Genomic DNA, 18,912 nt, shown 5'->3' with positions numbered 1-18,912 from the left:
AAACAGTCACAGGGCTACGAGCAGTTCCATTTTCTCTGTCCGTCCATGTATAGAAGTTTGTTTTTCTCTTTGTCCATCTGTATCTGTCCATCCATCTATCCATCTGTCTGTCTATCCATTTATCTATCTATCTCTCTGTCTCTGTCTATCTATCTATGCACACACACGGTCACCAACATACACTTACACGGCTACGAACAGATGTATTTTCTCTGTCGGTCCTTTTGTATAAGTTTGTTTTCCTGTCACTTCAGGATTGGAAGGCCGCTGAGGAAATGGTAATGAGTTTGTTTTTGACCCGGCCTTAGCGCTGGGGGTCACACGATGGAGTTTCTTCCTCTTTTCCTTTCGGTGTTTGGATTCTGTTTTGTGTGTATTTGCTGGTGTGCTTAAGTTTGAGGAATGGTTGTATCGTCATCATCATCATCATCACCACTGTCATCATCATCATCATCATCATAAATCATCAGTCATCAATCCTCCCCCTCGTAGTCGTCGTCGTCGTCGTCGTCCAACCCCCTTTTCCTTCGTGCAGATGGGGTGTGGTAGGACAGAGACTGCCAAGAAAAGGAAAGAATAAGATAGTGTGAGAACTAATCAACACTAGGCCCAGTAAAATGGTCCACACATTCATTCACCATTCAAGACCACGGAATCTTGTCCCTACCGGATGGGTACACCTTTCCAGACGTAGCTGCTGAATTATCTATTGGACAGGGTTAATTCGACGCCTGTGATGTAAAGAGAGAGAGAGAGAGAGAGAGAGAGAGAGAGAGAGAGAGAGACAAACCCTGGTCATACACTCCTCCTTACAAAATTCATCCAACCAGCACGATCCCTTGTCAGTTCCTTATCCTCGTCATTCTCCGTACCTTAATTTCTCACGCACACTCATTTGCCATATCTATCCACCCATTTTCCTGGCCTTCAGCGCTTCCTTCTACCCTCAAACTCACTCACATACAGCCTTTTCATCACCTTATATCATTCTCTCCATGTGACCGTCTAAGTACGTTATCTTCACCCCGTTGTCCCCAGAATTCTTGTACATCATTCACGGATCAGTCTATTTCTTATCCTATCCACACCTCGCTCTCCACACACGTTATTCAAGAACTTTATGTCCATCGCTCTTATGACATCATTTTCATGCCACACCAGAGTCTCACACCCGTATGGCAGTGTGGGTAATAATATTTCTTCATGCCATGCAGCTCAGATCTCTTTCGTGTCAAGGCCTTCATAGCACCATCCACTTTTCTTCCTGTGCCACTGTACTTTCTACCTCCGTTGCACATTACCTTTTTTTGTCACTGTACTATTCTACTTTCTACTTCAATTTTGCATTACTTTTCTGTCGTTGTGCTCACTATGTAAACATCCTCACCACTTCGCTTTTCCATTCACCAAAACATCACATTGGGAGTCACCTTCACTCTCAACAACCATCACTTCTTGTTTTAGTGCAGGGAAGAAGGAACCAAAGGCCAGAAGCCCACAAGATTGTTCCCTCCAAGAAAAAACAAAACAAAAATAAGATAACAACCCAAATTCAGAATCCGTTCATTTCGAGATGCCTGGACACACTTTACTCTTATCCACATTTTGCTTTTCAAGGCACGATGCTCACAGACATCAACAAAACTCTTCAACTGTGGACCATTCTGTAAAGCTCCTGTTCTCGATTAGGCAGCAGCACAGCATCATCTGCATACATGATTATATATGCAAATAAATCACCTTGAAACACGTCATTCATTAATATGCAGATATCCACTGAGCAGCTGTAATCACAAAATTTCCCATGCGCTTCCATGTATTCATCAGTAAACGAAAGGATTTTTCTTCTTTTTTGGAGTGTGTGTGTGTGTGTGTGTGTGTGTGTGTGTGTGTGTGTGTGTGTGTGTGTGTGTGTGAATTCGTAAGTATACCCTTGTACTGGTTATACATTAATGCTATGAATGTATTAAGTAGTTATCATATGTATTCTAAATGACAAGTTTCTGGCACGACTTCTATTTCTGTTTTAACCCTTGTGTTTCTCGTCTTGCCTACGCGCACCACAGAGCCCCTTGACACCCCGCCTCACACCCTTCACCTTTATCCCAAAATATCAATTAACCCACACTTGTGAATACGACCTCTGACCCCAAGCTAAGAACGACCTCTGACCCCGAGCTGAGAACCTGACCCATGTCCCCCAGCTACGATCCTGACCTCTAACCCCCCTAATTCTAGAACCTGTAACCTGGCTGACCCCCCAACCCTTTCTCCCCGCAGGTGAACGGTAACGTGGTGTATGGACGATGCCACCTGAACGCCTCCAGCATCTTCAAGGGCATCCCCGGCCCCAAGGTCAAGATCATCGTCCTCAGGTGAGAAGAGTGTCATTGCAGTTCCTTTGCCTTAATTATACTTACCTGCGTTACCTGTTGATTTAGGGTGTTTGGTCTTTATATGCGGTTAATTGCGTTGTTTTATTTTTTGCAGTAATCTTATGTCTCTTCGAAGTTAGATCTTTGTAATGTTGTTATTGTGGTTTATAAAGAGATATGTTTTGTATATAGTGATGTAATTATGTTTCGTGAGAGAGACAGACAGCCAGATAGATTGATAGATAGGTGATAGATTGATATAGATAGAATGGTTGATTGGTACGGAGAGACAGATGGAGAAAGATAGATAAATAGATAGATAAATAGTTTTTAATATTATGTTGCTCTTGTTGTAAGTGACTTTGGTGTATGGTGTTGCAAGAAAGATAGGTATGGTTAGATAGATAGGTAGATAGGTATGGGCAGACAGGTACAGGTAGATAGGTAGATAGATACCCATCATGTTGCTCTTATTTTTAACTAACTCCTCCTCCTGTGTGTGGGTGTACAGGAAGAAGACAGGCCTCCAGGAAATGGCCATCAAACCCATCACGCAGTTCCCAGTCACCTTAGAGGACGAGGTGAGTACAAGACATTACATTTGTACAGTACTTTTTATAACATGCTTCTTTAAATTACACTTTTGATGTACTCCTTCTACTCTAACTTGGTCCATTTGATGTACTCTTTTCACTCTAACTTGGTCCAAAATTTTGTCCACTTTTTAATCCATACTGCCCTGAGGGGGAAGATGACTGTGCTGCGGCTCCACATACTATCCCTAGCACTTCTTCGTGACTTGCACCATATTCTAGCGATAATGTGTTCCTGTGGAGAGCTGGCAGTCTTTGGGTCGAGTTAGAGTGAAGAGAGTATAGCAGGCGGTTAGTATGTAGGGATTAAGGGAATTTAGAGTGTGTAGATTGGGGGAAAAAAATAGGTGAACTGGTGGATTAGGATACTGATGAGTGAAGAGAGTGGAAGATAAAAGCACGTTGACTTAGACCCTTTCAGCCCGTGGAGGTGTTTTGTGTGTGTGTGTGTGTGTGTGTGTGTGTGTAGGAAATTTCAGTCCTTCAGAAAGTCTCTCCGGAGTGGATTGAATTGTTTGGTGATCGTAAAGTTATAGCGAAAAATACTTACGAGGTCATTCTTGATCCTTTCAGTTCGAGGGCGTATCATTTGACTCCTGTCCTCTCCATAGTATTCTCAGCTACTTTCATTCAGTCGTTGTTTTCCAGGGAGTTGATTAAGACTGTATTAAAAACCCCCTTGTCGAAGCGTCTTCCCTAAGCTGAATAAAATCGTCTGGAGGCAGCAGGAATTGTCTTTAAATAAATGCACGTCTGTGGATTGAAAGGGTTAGTTGATTGAAATACGTCTGGGTAAAAGAATTGTGGAAAAAGTGACGGTTTTTTTATGTCAATTTTTGTGTAGATGAAATAGAAGGAAGATGGAAAACGAAAAATTATACAGAAAGTGTGAAAGGCGAGAAATATTACAGAAAGAGGGAAAGGCGGAAAATGGTACAGAAAGAGGGAAAGGCGAGAAATATTACAGAAAGAGGGAAGGGCGGGAATTGATACATAAAGAGAGTCGAAAAAGATAAAGAGAAATATTACAGAAAGAGGGAGGGACGGAAAATGGTACATAAAGAGGGAAAGGCGAGAAATATTACAGAAAGAGGGAAAGGACGAAAAACAGGACAGAAAGAGGGAATGACGAACTATTGTACAGAAAGAGGGAAAGGCGAAAAATGGTACAGAAAGAGGGAAGGACGAAAAATAGTACAGAAAGAGGAAAAAATGTACAGAAAGAGGGAAAGACGGAAAATTGTAGGGGAAGAGGGAGGACAAAAAAATATCACACAAAGAGGAAAAGACGAAAAATAGTGCAGTTGCTGGAAATAAAAAAAAAAGGGGGGGGGGGAGGAGATAAGAAAAAGTGGAAAAGAAGGGTCAGAGAGGGAGGAGGGAAGCAGAATGCGAAATGAAGGAAGGGAGAGAGAGAGAGAGAGAGAGAGAGAGAGAGCAGAGCAGAGCAGAGCAGAGGAATATGGAATTAGGGATGTGTCGGAAGAGGAGGGAGGAAAGAAATGTTAGAAGGGAGGAAGATTGTACGAGTAATATTGGGCAGAAGAAATTAAAAGTTTAATGAAGGAGGAAGGGAAGAAAAGAAAGCTCAGTTAAGGAGGAAGGGAAGACGATAGATTATAGTGAAGAAGGGAAGGAAGAAAATGGTCATAGTAATAATTGGAACCCCAGCCGCATATGTGGATATAATGAAATAGGAGAGAAGAAAAGAAAGTTTATGTGGAGGAAGGAAGAAGTCGTGAAAAATAAGATTAAAGTGATACTGAGATAGGTATATATAAAATAGTAGTACCTTATTTTTTTATTTATTAATAGTAAAGAAAATGGATAGAGGTAAGGAGAGGAGGAGGAAAGGCATGGAGAGAAGGGAGAGTAGGGAGGGGGACGGGAGGGAAGTGAGGAGAGGAGGAAATGGATGGAGAAACGGGAGGGTAGGGGTACGGGAGGGATGTGAGGAGAGAAAGGAGAGGAAGAGGAGAGGCTGGAAGTTTGTGTGGCAGACAAAAGACTGGCCTCCCTCCTCCACCACAGTCCTTCCTTCTTGCCTTAATTACACTGTGTGAGGATGTCCTGCCTCCACACACACACACACACACACACACACACACACACACACACACACACACACACACACACACACACACACACACACACACACACACACACACACACACACACACACACACACACACACACACACACACACACACACACACACACCTTTCATTTTTCTCTCTCTATATCCGTTTTTTTGTCTTCGTCCCTCCTCTTTAAGCTTACCCTCCATTCTCTCTCTCTCTCTCTCTCTCTCTCTCTCTCTCTCTCCTCCTCCTCCTCCTCTTCCTCCTCCTCCTCCTCCTCCTCCTCCTCCTCCTCCTCCTCGCCTAATGGAAACAGCGTCTCGGCTAAGAATAATAGACTTTGTTCACTTTTATAAGGTGTTTTAAGGTACCGGTATTTAATAGAATGGCGTTAATGGTGTTTCCCCTTAAAATTAGGTGTCCCATCTTCTACAAAATACCCGTTTTCTTTGCTCCGGGATGTCCTTAAATATTTTCCCATTAATTTTAATAGGCCTTTCATAATACGCCTTTTAAGTGGTGGAAAATTGTTGGGAAAAAAGCAGTTTTTTTTTTTTTTTTTTTTTATGTTCAAAGGTCCCTACGGTAATTTTTTTTTTTTTTTTTCATAATGGTGTTGACGCTTGTTTATCTTTTCATAGTTATATATTTTTGGATTTTTCTGATGAGATATATAAGTTTCTGTGTGGCAGGAGATGTGAGGTGTGGCAGTGTTAGGCAGTGTGTGTGTGTGTGTGTGTGTGTGTGTGTGTGTGTGATGTGGCTGTGTGGAATGTGACGCTGTATGTGAGATGTTAAGTGTGAGGTGTGGCAGTGAGAAGTATGTGAAGCGTGGCTATTTGGGGCGTGGCAGTGTGAAGTGTGGCAGTGTGTGAAGTGTGGCAGTGTAAGGTTTGGCAGTATTATATGTGGCAGTATGAAATGTGGCAGTATGAGGGTAGTATGAGGTGTGGCAGTCTCAGGTGTGGCAGTGTGAGGTGAGGCAGTCTAAGGTGTGTTAGTGTTATGTGTGGCAGTCTGTGTGGCAGTTTGAGGTGTGGCAGTGTGAGGTGTAGCAGTGTGAGGTGTGGCAGTTTAAGGTGTGACAGTGTGAGGTATGTGAGGTATGGCAGTATGATATGTAGTGTGAGGTGTAGCAGTGTGAGGTGTGTTAGCAATATAAAATCGCCAAGAAACAGCAAGAATAAACAGCGACGTCTTCGTAATTAAGTGCTTAATGGCCTCAACTGATAGTGTAATGAATGTGAAGTTAATGGGGCAGTTAATGGTGACCTAATGTCTGTTGTATTGTCGTCATTTGGGTCGTGAGGGGCCGGGTCAAGTTGGGTCATTAATCAAGGAACTATGACGACCCGAGCAGATAGCGTCCTTCGTCTTAATTGACCATCACAAGACCCCCTGTAGTTGTGACTTTGGTGATGATGATGGTGATGATGATGATGATGATAAGGAGGAGGAGAATGGTGATGGTGATGTGGGAATGGTGAGTTTTCTGTTTGTGTCCTTCTTTGTGATTTTACACACACACACACACACACACACACACACACACACACACACACACACACACACACACACACACACACACACACACGTCTCCCTTTCTCCATTCATTCTCAAGACATTTTTATTGCACTCTACTTGCTGCTATCCTTTCCTCGGTATTCGGTAGATGTTAATTAAAGCTATTGCAACTCTGATACACAATAAATCACCTTCTTTCATATAAATCACCCTCAAATCCTGCGTCATTAACAGGGGATGATTAACTCATTATGCACAAGGCCAGAGGAGAGAGAAAAGTAATTATCGGAAAATGAGGACTCTAATGACGATGTGGGGTCATTGGTGTTGAAGGGATTAATTTAGGATCTATCAACCCCCTCCCCCCAATTCGAAATATCTCACACAAGCTCAATATTAGCGTGAAAATAACGAAACAAAATGAAAAACAATTTTAGTAAAGAAATTAATTCATAAAAGCAAGTCAGCCTTTTTTTGTTTATCGTTCTTTCTACTCTGGAAAGACCGATTTTGTTCAGTTATAGAAAGACCGATTTTGTTCAGTTATAGAAAGACCGATTTTGTTCAGTTATAGAAAGACCGATTTTGATCAGTTATAGAAAGACCGATTTTGTTCAGTCATAGAAAGACCGATTTTGTTCAGTCAGAAAGACCGATTTTGTTCAGTTATAGAAAGACCGATTTGGTTCAGTCATAGAAAGACCGATTTTGTTCAGTTATAGAAAGACCGATTTTGTTCAGTTATAGAAAGACCGATTTTGTTCAGCCATAGAAAGACCGATTTTGTTCAGTTATAGAAAGACCGATTTTGTTCAGCCATAGAAAGACCGATTTTCTTCAGCCATAGAAAGACCGATTTTCTTCAGATATGGAAAGGCCGATTTTGTTCAGCGACAGAAAGACCGCATATTGTTCAGTTATAAATACCGATTTTGTTCAGGTATGGAAGGACTGATTTTTTTTTAAATAGAAAAACCGAGTTTATTCAACTGTGGAAAGACCGATTTTGTTCAGGTATGGTGAGACTGATTTTGTTCACCTGTGGAAAGACCGATTTTGTTCAACTGTGGAAAGACCGATTTTGTTCAACTGTGGAAAGACCGATTTTGTTCAGCTGTGGAAGGACCGATTTTGTTCAATTGTGGGAACACCGTTTTTGTTCTGCCATAGAAGGATCGATTTTGTTCAGCCATAGAAGGACCGATTTTGTTCAGCTATAGGTAGAGCGATTTTGTTCAGCCATAGAAAGACTGATTTTGTTCAGTTGTTGAAAGACCAATTTTGATCAGCCATAGAAAGACCGATTTTGTTCAATTGTGGGAACACCGTTTTTGTTCTGCCATAGAAGGATCGATTTTGTTCAGCCATAGAAGGACCGATTTTGTTCAGCTATAGGTAGAGCGATTTTGTTCAGCCATAGAAAGACTGATTTTGTTCAGTTGTTGAAAGACCAATTTTGATCAGCCATAGAAAGACCGATTTTGTTCAGTTATAGAAAGACCGATTTTGTTCAGTTATAGAAAGACCGATTTTGTTCAGTTATAGAAAGCCCGAATTTGTTCAGTTGTTGAAAGACCGATTTTTTCAGTTATAGAAAGACCGATTGTGTTCAGCCATAGAAAGGCCGATTTTTTTCAGCCATAGAAAGACCGATTTTGTTCAGTTGTTGAAAGACCAGTTTTGTTCAGCTATGGAGAGACCGGTTTAGTTCATCTATGGAGAGACTGATTTTGTTCAACTATCCGAAACGGAATAAAATCGTCTGAAACAGCAGGAATAAGAAACAAAATAGGCAATTGGACTGATGGGGTTAATGGCTTGTTGTTAGTACGTGACGTAATTAGTGCTGCGGACACCCTGATGAGGTGTCATTAGCCTGCACAACTAATTAAGTCAGCTGTGTGTGTGTGTGTGTGTGTGTGTGTGTGTGTGTGTGTGTGTGTGTGTGTGTGTGTGTGTGTGTGGTTGTGGGTGGGTGGGTGCATGGATGATTCAGTGTGTGTGGGTGTGGGTGTGGGTGGGTGGGTGCATGGATGATTCAGTGTGTGTGTGTGTGTGTGTGTGTGTCTGTGTGTGTGTGTGTGTGTGTGTGTGTGTGTGTGTGTACCTGTTCATTTTAATTATACGGCCATTTTCTGTCCACCCATTTCTTTTACTTTTAACTCCTTCGCTATTTACTTTTCCGCCATATTCTTTCAGACTTCCTTCGCTTACAATTCACTCTTTAGTTTATTTACACATATGATTTCCTTTTCCCATTCTTCTTTCTTTATTCTTTTATCGCATCTATGCCTACCTCTCCCTCTCTTTCCATCCTTCCCTTCCTTCTCTTTTATATATTTACATCTTCTCTTCTTTCTCTTTTTCACGTTTACATTTACCTCTCTCCACCCTTCTCTCTTCTCCCTTTATCGCATTTGCATCTCTCTCTCTCTCTCTCTCTCTCTCTCTCTCTCTATCTATCTATCTATCTCACATCTTTTACATCTAGCCACCTCCCTGGTTTATATCCGCCTGTCTTCCTTCCCTTTCTTGCACATGCATCTGTCTTTTCCCTTTCTCTTGCCCTTCTCCCTCTCCCGCTCTCTCCTCTTCCTCGATTCGTCCCCCTCCCTCTCTCTCTCTCCCTTTACCTTGCGGCTGCTTTTGCTCTCACTCCCCCCTCTCCCTTCACCCCTTCACCCTGCAACTTGTAAAGGGAGAGTTGAAATTCTTCTCACCAACTCTTCCCAACTCGGCGTTGAGGGGTGCTGCCTCGCCTGGGGTGACGCGCGCACACACACACACACACACACACACACACACACACACACACACACACACACACACACACACACACACACACACACACACACACACACACACACACACACACACACACACACACACACACACACACACACACACACACACACACAGAGGAGCGCTAACAAGGGCAAGTGGGTAATTGACTGTGAAAGTGATTAATGTGTGAAGGATTTGTTGGCCTGACAAATTTGGGGTGTGGGGGTGGGGAGAAGAAGGGGGAGATTGTGGGTGGGGTGGGAAGGGGAAGGGGGGAGGTTGAGGGTCGGAAGGTGGGGGTGTGAGAGGGGGGTAGAGGGAGCTTGGGGTTCAAGGAGAGAGGGTTGGAGGGGAGAGATCATGACAGGATGGAGGAGGAAGAGGGCAAGAGAGGGAGGAGGACAGAGGGTAAGGAAGGAAAGAGGGGAGAGGGCAAGAGAGGGAAGAGGGGAGAGGGCAAGACGACAATAGAGGGGAAGAAGATGAGAGGGGGAGGATGAATAAAAATGGGAAGAAGAGTAAAGGGAAAGAATGAAAGGAGGAGGGAGGAGGAGTGGATGAGACTGGAAGGGGAAGAAAGGGTAGAAGGCAGGAGGAAAACAATGGAGAGAGAGAGAGAGAGAGAGAGAGAGAGAGAGAGAGAGAGGAAAAAATACTTGCTGGGAAGAGGACTAAAGTGGAAGGAAAGCTCCAAGGAGAAGGGAGGCCAAAGAAAATGATAAAAGAAACGGGAGGAGAGCATAAGGAACCCAAGGATTCAAATGGAAATGCAATAGCGAAAAGGAAAGAAAGGAAGTGAGTGTAAGGCGACATTCAGCATATAAGACTGAGATGAGGGAAATGAGGGAGATGATGATGGGAGCAGGGGAATGAGAGGAAAGCGAGGAGGAGGAGGAGGAGGGAAGGGAAAGGGGGAATAGAACACATGAAGCGGAAAAATAAGGGACGAAGAAATTGAAAGGAGGTAAGGAAAGGAAACGAAAAATATGATGACGGAGGGAAATAATGATGATGGTGGAAGTCGGTGGATTTGAGGGCGAAGGTGGAGAAGAGGGGACGGAAGAGGGGAATTGGACACGTGGAACAGAGAGCAAAAGGAAGTTGGAAATGATAAGGAAGTAAGTAGAGGAACGAGAAATATGATGATGAGGGAAGAAAAGAGGATAAGCAGGAATTTGATGGAAGGTTTGAAGTGTCTCTCATTTATTTTACTTAATGTTGTCATCCCTTCTATTTTTGTCCTTCCCTCCATCTCACGTTTTCATACACCATTTCTCTGTGTGTCTGTTTCTGCTTTTATTTAAAATTAATTAATCCTATAAATTTCAGAGTTTGTCATTGTGTTCTACTGCTTTATTTAATCCAACAAATTTCAGAATTTTTTCTTCTGTTGTCCTCTGTTCCATCATCATCATCATCATCATCATCATCATCATCTCATCTCCTCAGTACTCGTAAATTTATTCATCCAGACGAATCTGTTCCTAAGTTAAATACAATCGTTTGGCGGGAACCAGAATATAGAACAGTATATGGTCAATTACGAAGGGGCAATCTACTTTCGTGTCACTTTCCTTTCTCGCACATTTCATCTGTCACTGTCTTTCCATGCCTACCTATCCCCCACCCTTCCTCTCTCGCACCTTCCCTTTCCCCTTTGCTTACCCTTCCCCATCCATCCCTGCCCTTATTGTTTCTCATGTTACCCTTGTCCTTGCTTACCCATCCCTGCCCTTCTTTCTCATGTTACCCTGCCGTAGTCTACCCATTCCTACCCTTTCTCACCTTCCCATGTTCCTTGCCTACTCATCCCTGCCAAACCCTATCCTTCCTCTTTCACGTTCTCCCTTCCCTTTCTTACCCGCCCATACATTCTTCCTGCCCCTCTCCACCTTTCCCCTCTCACTTTCCTTCTCCCTCTGCCTACCCTTCCGTACCCTTCCTTTGCCTGTCGTCTTCCCTCTGCCTACCGTCCTCAACCCTTGTCTACTTGTCCTACCTTTCCTCTCTCGCTTTCTGTATGTCTTTGCTTACCTCTCTCTACTCTTCCTGTCTTTCACCTTCCCCTTTCCTTTTCCTACACTTACCCCCCTCTCACCGTTCCTCTCCTTTTCCCTACTCATCCTCCCTTTCACCTGTCCATTCCCTTTCCCTACTCTTCCTCCCTCTCATCTTCCCTCTCCCCTTGCCTACCCATTGCTACAGATCCCCACCCTTTATCCCTCTCACCTTCCCTCCCTCCTTGCCTTCTCCTCCCCACCCACCTTTCTCTACCTCCTTGCCTTCCCCTCCCCACCCACCTTTCTCTACCTCCTTGCCTTCCCCTCCCCACCCACCTTTCCCTGCCTCTTTGCCTTGCCCTCCCCACCCACCTTCTCCTCCCCGTTGCCTTCTCCCCATCCACGCCTGCCTCGCTGGACCGATGCCAGGTACCTTTGTCTGCAATGAAGTGTGGCAGAGGGAGTTTAGTTCCAGTTAAAAATAGTGCTCAGACCTGCCCTGCAATCCACTGCCTCTCACCCTCAGACACTCTCACCCTCGCACCCTCTATCTCATCCTTCTGCTGTATTTCTCTCCTTCCTTCTCCCCTCACCCTTTCACCCTCTTCCACCCTTTATCTCATTCTGCTCCTCCCTTCCTGCTTCTCTCACCCTGTCACGCACACACTAACCGTTTCTCACCCTCTCACCCACCCTATCACTCCCCTCTCCCTCACCTTCCTGTTTTACCTCTCTCTCTCTCTCTCTCTCTCTCTCTCTCTCTCTCTCTCTCTCTCTCTCTCTCTCTCTCTCTCTCTCATCTTTTTCTTCACCTTTCAGCCTTTCCTCCCTCCCACCCTCCCTCCTCTGACCCTCCTTCCCACCCCTAGTTCTTACTTTCTCACTTCCTGTCCGTCTTTCCTCCTTTTTATAATTAATTTCTTCTCCCCCTCCCCGTGCTCTCTTCCTCACTCTTTTGTCGTCTCTTCTTTCCTCCATCTCTCCGTCTTTCCTCTCGTCCCCTCTTTTTAATTTTCTCTCACTCACCTTCTCATTCATTCTTTCCTCCTTATCCTTTCGTAGTCTGTCCTTCCTCCCCTCCCCCTTCCTATTTCATTTTGCTCTCCCTCCCCCTCACCTTCTACTTCTCACCCTCATCTTCACCCTTACCTCCCTCCCTCCTTCTCCCTTCCGTTCATACTTCTCTTCCTTTTTCATACTTGTCTCCTCCTCCTCCTTCTTCTTCTTCTTTCTCTTATTAATCTCTCGCGCTCTTACATGGCTTAACAATGTCCCCTATTTCTCTCTCTCTCTCTCTCTCTCTCTCTCTCGTGTTCCTTTCGCCCATTTTCTTTCATATTTTTTTCTTGACATCCTTCTTCCTACTCTTTCCTCTCGTTTTCCTCTTGTTTCACTTTCCTCGCCTCATCCCTCTCTTTCTCTTTCTCTTTCCTCTCATCTTTCCTTTCCTCTTTCGCTTTCCTCTCCCTTTCTTCCTCCTCTTTTCCTTTCCTTTTCACTTTTCTCTCCTCGCTCCACCTCTCCCTCATGGTTTCCTCTCTCTTACTTTATTCTCCTCCCTTTTTTTCCTTCACATTTTCTCTCTCCCAATCCCTCCTTCTCTCCTCTCTTCCCTCCACATTTTTCTCTCCTCACTCCCTTCTTTCCTCATCTTTCCTCCACTTTTTTCTCTCCTCACTCTCCTCTTCTCTCTTCCCTCAACATTTTTTTCTCCTCACTCCCTTCTTTCCTCACCATTCCTCCACCTTTTTCTCTCTCCTCACTCACTTCTTCTCTCCTCTCTTCCCTCCATGTTTTCTCTCCCCACTCCCCATTCTCCTCCTTTTCCTCCATTTTTCTCTCTCCGCACTCCATTCTTCTCTCCTCTTCTCCATCCACCTTCTTTCGCGGTGTGTGTCGAGCTGTAGAAAAGGGTTCGTGTATGTTTGGGTTCGAGGGAGGGCTGGAAGATGTAGTAAAGGAAGGAAGGAAGGAAGGAAGGAAAGGAAAGGAAAGGAGGGGAAAGGAAGGAAGGAAGGAAAAGGTGGAAGGAGAGAAATGAAAAGTGAGGAAGCAAAGTAAAAAGGAAGGAAGGAAGGAAGGAAAGAAAAGAAGGTCGGGGAGGAAGAAAGGGAGGGAGGGAAGATAATGTAAAAGAAATGGAAAGGTCAGACAGGAGGGAAAGGGGAGAGGAAAGGAAAAGGAAGAAGGAAAGGACAAAGAAATTAATATCAGGAAACTTGTAGCTAATTCGTGGAAGGAAGAAGAGGAGGAAATATCAGATAAAGGAGGAAGATAAAGTCAGTGCAAGGAGGATTGGAGAGAGAGAGAGAGAGAGAGAGAGAGAGAGAGAGAGAGAGAGAGAGAGAGATGGAAGTACTGAGTGAAACGAAGGAGAGAAAGAAGGAAATATTGGATAAAGATGGAAGGATGCAAGAATTATGAGAGATATGGAGGGGAGAGAGAGAGGAGAGAGAGAGAGAGAGAGAGAGAGAGAGAGAGAGATGGAAGTACTGAGTGAAACGAAGGAGAGAAAGAAGGAAATATTGGATAAAGATGGAAGGATGCAAGAATTGTGAGAGAGATGGAGGGAAGAGACTGGAGAGATTAGTGAGAGACGGAGGAGGGAAGGAAGGTGTAGGAATGAGTGGAGAGAGAAAAAATTCGATGGAGGGAGAATGACTGAGATGGATGGAAGAGACTGGAGAGAATTGTGAGAGAAAGAAAGGAGGGAAGGAAGGTTTGGGAATGAATGAAGAGATGAGATGGAGGGAAGAGAGTGGCAAGGTTAGTGAGAGGGGAAGGAGGGAAGGAAGATGTAGGAATGAGGGAAGGACGATGGGAATGAGGAGAGAAAAGGGAGAAATGGGAATAATTAGTGAGGAATGGTGAGAGCATTGAGGGCCTTGTGGAGGGAGATTAAGGAGAAATAGGGAGAGAATGGGTAGGTGTTAAGATGATGACGGAGAAGGGAGAGGAACAGGGGATGAGAGAGAAGGAAGAGGGAAGGTGAGGAAGGGAGAATGAAGAGGAGAGGTAAGAAGGGGGAAGAGAGAAGTAAGAGGAAGGGTTAGAAAAGGGAGAAGTAATGGTTAAGGGAGAAGGAAGAGCAAAGACGGAAAATGGTGAAAAAGAAAAAAGAAAAAGATTGGAGGGGAAGCATGGAAAATTGGCAATGTAGGGTTAAGAAAAGAAGATGAAGATGAGAAAAGAGAGAATGAAGAGGAAAAGTAAAAGAGAAAATAAATGATGAAAATGAGAGAGAGAGAGAGAGAGAGAGAGAGAGAGAGAGAGAGACTGGGATGAGTCTTAATTTCATTCACTTAGTTGTCCCCCACTTTCCTTCTCCTCTTTCCCGTTTTCTGTCTTCTCCCCTTCTTTCTCGTTTTTCTTTACATTTCTACATTATCCACTAATTCTACCATTTTCACCCTCTTTCTCTCTTACCACATCCTTCATATTATCTCCCTTCTCTTCCTTCCGTCTCTCTTTTCTCACCATCTTGCTTATCATCTCAGCTATTCCCTGTTCATAGGCCCACAATGTTCCTTAAATAACGAAGAGTGTATCTGTAACGCTGACTTTAAGACGAGTTGGATATAATTTAAACTTAGGCATAATATTTTAGTTTGTCGTAAGAAATGTCGCTTTTTTTTTTTTTACAAGCCTCGTACGTGTATCTGACTGACGGAATGGCTGGTAGAATTTTTACTCCTGCCGTGTCATCCCATCTGCCGCCCACTTACACCCTGACACCCCTGCCCTGCTCTCACCCCACGCCCTTCCCTCCTCTGCCACATTACCCTTTGTCAGTCCCTACCCTTCACCATCCCACCCTGTCCTGTCTTGCCCTGCCCCCTCCTTCCATGTCGCTCCATGCCCTGCCCCTCTGTATCATGTCGCCCCCTGGTGTGTCCTGCCATGCCACCCCTTGCCCAACCCTGCTCTACTGTACTCCCCTCCCCCCCTCCCCTCCCCTCCCCTCCCCTCCCCTGTCACCCACTATCCTTTCATCCCCCAAACATTAACATGAGAGCCAGCCAAGCAAATATTTTTCGCATCAGGGCGAGCAGACGTCTGGCCAAAATAGATTCGTTTTGGCTCCATTCAGGTCCCACGCCTGAAGGAAATGGGATTCACTGGCGCTTGACATTACCCGGACAAGGTGATGGGTGAGAGAGAGAGAGAGAGAGAGAGAGAGAGAGAGAGAGAGAGAAAGGGACCAGATGGTTAGACTGAAGTTGTAGTAAAATAGGTTTATCAAAATCTGCAGGTGATTTAAGCGAAGCGGATGGGGTTGCGGTGGGCTGGGTTTGTTTGTCCTCTCAGTCCTGTTTTATTTTAATCGAGGTGGCAGAAGACGATTTAGGTGAGAGAAGGTACTGATACAGAGATGGTTAAGGGGGAACAAGCAGGTGTGTAGAGGAGTTGGCATAGATAAGAAACAGGCTGGAAAGATGGAAGGTTTGGAAGTGTGTAGAGGAGGGCGTGTGGATAACAGGCAGGAAGGGTGGGGGGTTTGGAGATGTGTGGAGGAGGGGGTGTGGATAGCAGAAAGGCATGAGGGATAGGAGGTATGGAGGTGTGTAGAGGAGGTGGGGTAGGGATGACAGAGAGGCAGGAAGGATGGAGGGTTTGGTGAAGACAGATGATTTGGTTATGGAAATAGGTTGGGTGAGAGTGAAGCCTCGGGAGTGTTTGTGTGAGAGATAGGGATGGCAGGGTAGGTGGGTGGATGAGGGAAGAGAAGAGGTTGAGTGGATGGATTGGATGGATGGATGGAAGGCAGATCGAGTGGCAGGATTGAGGGTGGGCTTGTCATAGTGGGTATATAGAAGGAGAACAGATTTGGTTGGTGGATGGATGGTTGGGTGGATGGAAGAAGGGCAGAAGAATGAGTGGAAATCGAGTGGCGAGGGTGAGTTAATATACAAGTCAGCCTCTTTGGTCGTTTCTCACACACTGCACTTTAGTTTTGCTTCACGCCATGGAAGTCGTGAGTTAGGAGAGAGAGAGAGAGAGAGAGACGGAAATATGAAACATGAGAGGTGCATGGGAGGAGAGGCGTGATTGTGAGGCAAAGTGAAGGATTTGGGAAGCGAAAGATAGGCAGATGATTGAATATTATATGGAAACCAGGGATAAGGAGGGAGAGAAATAGAATAAATATGGACAGAGAAGCATGAGGAGGGAAGGAAGAAGAGGGAAAATTGAAGGAGGAAGAGAAAAAAGGAAAGGAGGAAGAGAGAGAAGGGAAAGAGAGAAAAGGGAGAGAGGGATAGAGAATCGGAAAGGAGGAAGAGAGAAAAGGAAAGGAGGAAGAGCAAAAAAAATTAAGAGAAAAAGGAAGGAGGAGAAGAGGAAGGGGAAGGAGGAAGTGAGAAAAGGGTAGAGGAAGGGAGAAAAGGGAAGGAGGAAGAGATGCATGGGAAGGGGAAAATGGTGAAAATCATGGAGGTATGAAGGGGAAGAGGAACAAGAAAACGGAATGAGGAAGTGAAACATGAAAAATGGAGGAGGGGAAGAGAGAGAGAGAGAGGGGGGGGGGACATGTTTCAGTTGGAGGTCGTGAGGAGTTCGTCGGTGTCATGGTAAAAGAGGTCGTGGCAGGTGTGAGATATGACCTCGCTTGACCTGGGGGGAGGGGAAGGGGGGAAGGGAGGGAAGGAAGGGAGGAATCTGGAAGGAACGGTGAGTAATAAGCAAAATAAATCGCTTATAAGGAGGTGTTATGGAGCTTCCTTAACCCGGCGAGAGTACGGTCCTATATGGGTAGAATGAATAGGGTCCAGATATACAGTATTCAAGCATATGGAAGGACACACTACCAGCATCCAATTTAAATGTTCGCCATGGTCTAGGGTCGAACCTTTGACTCAAGCATCACGAGAAGAGTACGCTAACCACCGGGCCACTGCAGCTTCATGGTTACGTAACATCCTTCGTGTAACCACTTCACAAAGACAGGGTATCAAGCTGAATAATGATAATAATAATAATAATAATAATAATCAGGAAACGGATATTGCCATTTGCAATTTCAGTAACTCACCACGCGGCAAGGTCATCCGTCTTGTGCATGTGACCTCAGTATATAAAAAGTAAGCTAATTTTGAACTTTGACTTTAGCTGTGACCTTGAGTTTTGGATCAAGGTCCTTCATACGTGGTAGCCGTGCATAGTGTATTAAGTTCTATAAATATACCAAGTTTGATGATTGTAGCTCAATTTTTTTTTTTTTTTTTATTGTGCACACAATGCCCCCAAACTACTTTCCATTGACCCCTGGGCGATCTCAGAAATTACTGGCCCAGATGGACTCATAATCATTCCAGACCTGCTCTCCGACCTTGGCTATGTCCCTCCCAAAATTTCCAGTCGTACCTTTAGCGGTTTCTGAGAATCCGCCAATAGACTATTTGTATAGGTTTTTGGATGGAACGCGAGAACCAGTATTGGGGACTGGATGATACCGGGTCATGTGAAGCCGCCAGCTGGGGGACTCAGACGCCAAGTAGGATGGCCGTTGCTTTGAAATTGAGCAAATACGAGCAATTTACTTCTTCGTAAGGAAGAATAATAAGAATAAGAATAATAGTGGCAAGAACAATATAACACAAAACTGGTGTGGTGAGTAATAATGATAATAATAATAATAATAATAATAATAATAATAATAATAAATGTCCGACGGTACCAGGATTACAATATTAAAAGAGATTTGATGGTATTGAAGGAATTGAAGACAAAATGAGAGAGTTCGGTGAAGTGAGTGAAATTTGAGGGTTGAGTGAGCATGATATTGTGTCCGTATGAGCATAATAACGAGACAAGTGGAGCGTTGAGAGAGAGAGAGTGGAGGTGTAGTGCTTATTATTGATAGTGGAGTGTTTAAATATTGGTTGTGGTGAGTTGTTAGTTGTTATTGGAGTGTGTGATGATGGTGGTGGTGGTGGTGTGTGTTGGTGGTAGGGTAATGATGGTGGTGGTGGTTGTGATGCGTTGTGGTGGTAGAAATGTGTAAAGGTGGTGGTGAGTGTGGGTGGGTGATGTGGTGGTGGTGGAGAGTATTGGTGGTCGATTGTGTGGTGGTGGAGGTGGAGTGTGTTGGTGATAGGGTATGATGGTGGTGGTGGAGAGTATTGATGGTAGTGTGGTGGTGGTGCTGGTGTAGTGTTTTGGTAGTAGTGTGTGTGATGGTGGTGGTGTGGTGGTGGTGCTGGTGCTGGTGTAGTGCATTGGTGGTAGTGTGTGTGATTGTGATGGTGGTGCGAAGTGGAGCTGCTATTTGTGATGCTGTTGTGGTTGTCTGTTTATAAGTAGTAGAGGAGTGTATGATATTGGCTTGATAGTTTACCGATAAGAAATAAACCTAATTTCTTTTTCTCGTGTAATTTGTACCGGTATAGTGAAGAAAAAAAAAAGAGAAAAAAGAAAAGATGTTTGTTGGAGTAATTTTCACCTCGACGTTTAGTAAATCATCAAAATCATCCATTAAAATATATCGTATGTTTATATGAAAAACGTATAATATTCTTACTGTCTATAATTCTGTTAAGTTCATTTAGGATTTTTT

The 18,912-nt window shown here is 44.2% G+C and overlaps 1 protein-coding gene across 1 annotated transcript in view; it reads left to right on the top strand.

Moving 5' to 3' along the window:
- LOC145404710 (multiple PDZ domain protein-like) overlaps window positions 1-18,912 on the top strand; it is a 1,044,659-nt gene that overhangs the window by 883,691 nt on the left and 142,056 nt on the right. Inside the window, exons 36-37 of the mRNA XM_080276264.1 lie at window positions 2,281-2,375; window positions 2,887-2,956. Coding sequence (XP_080132390.1) covers window positions 2,281-2,375; window positions 2,887-2,956 — 165 coding nt within the window. The remainder of the gene's footprint in view (window positions 1-2,280; window positions 2,376-2,886; window positions 2,957-18,912) is intronic.

The sequence above is a fragment of the Coenobita brevimanus genome, chromosome 7, assembly GCF_032717465.1.
Source record: "Coenobita brevimanus isolate Jiangsu-jjx chromosome 7, ASM3271746v2, whole genome shotgun sequence".
Taxonomy (NCBI): domain Eukaryota; kingdom Metazoa; phylum Arthropoda; class Malacostraca; order Decapoda; family Coenobitidae; genus Coenobita; species Coenobita brevimanus.
This window is presented reverse-complemented; position numbering and strand designations above follow the sequence as displayed.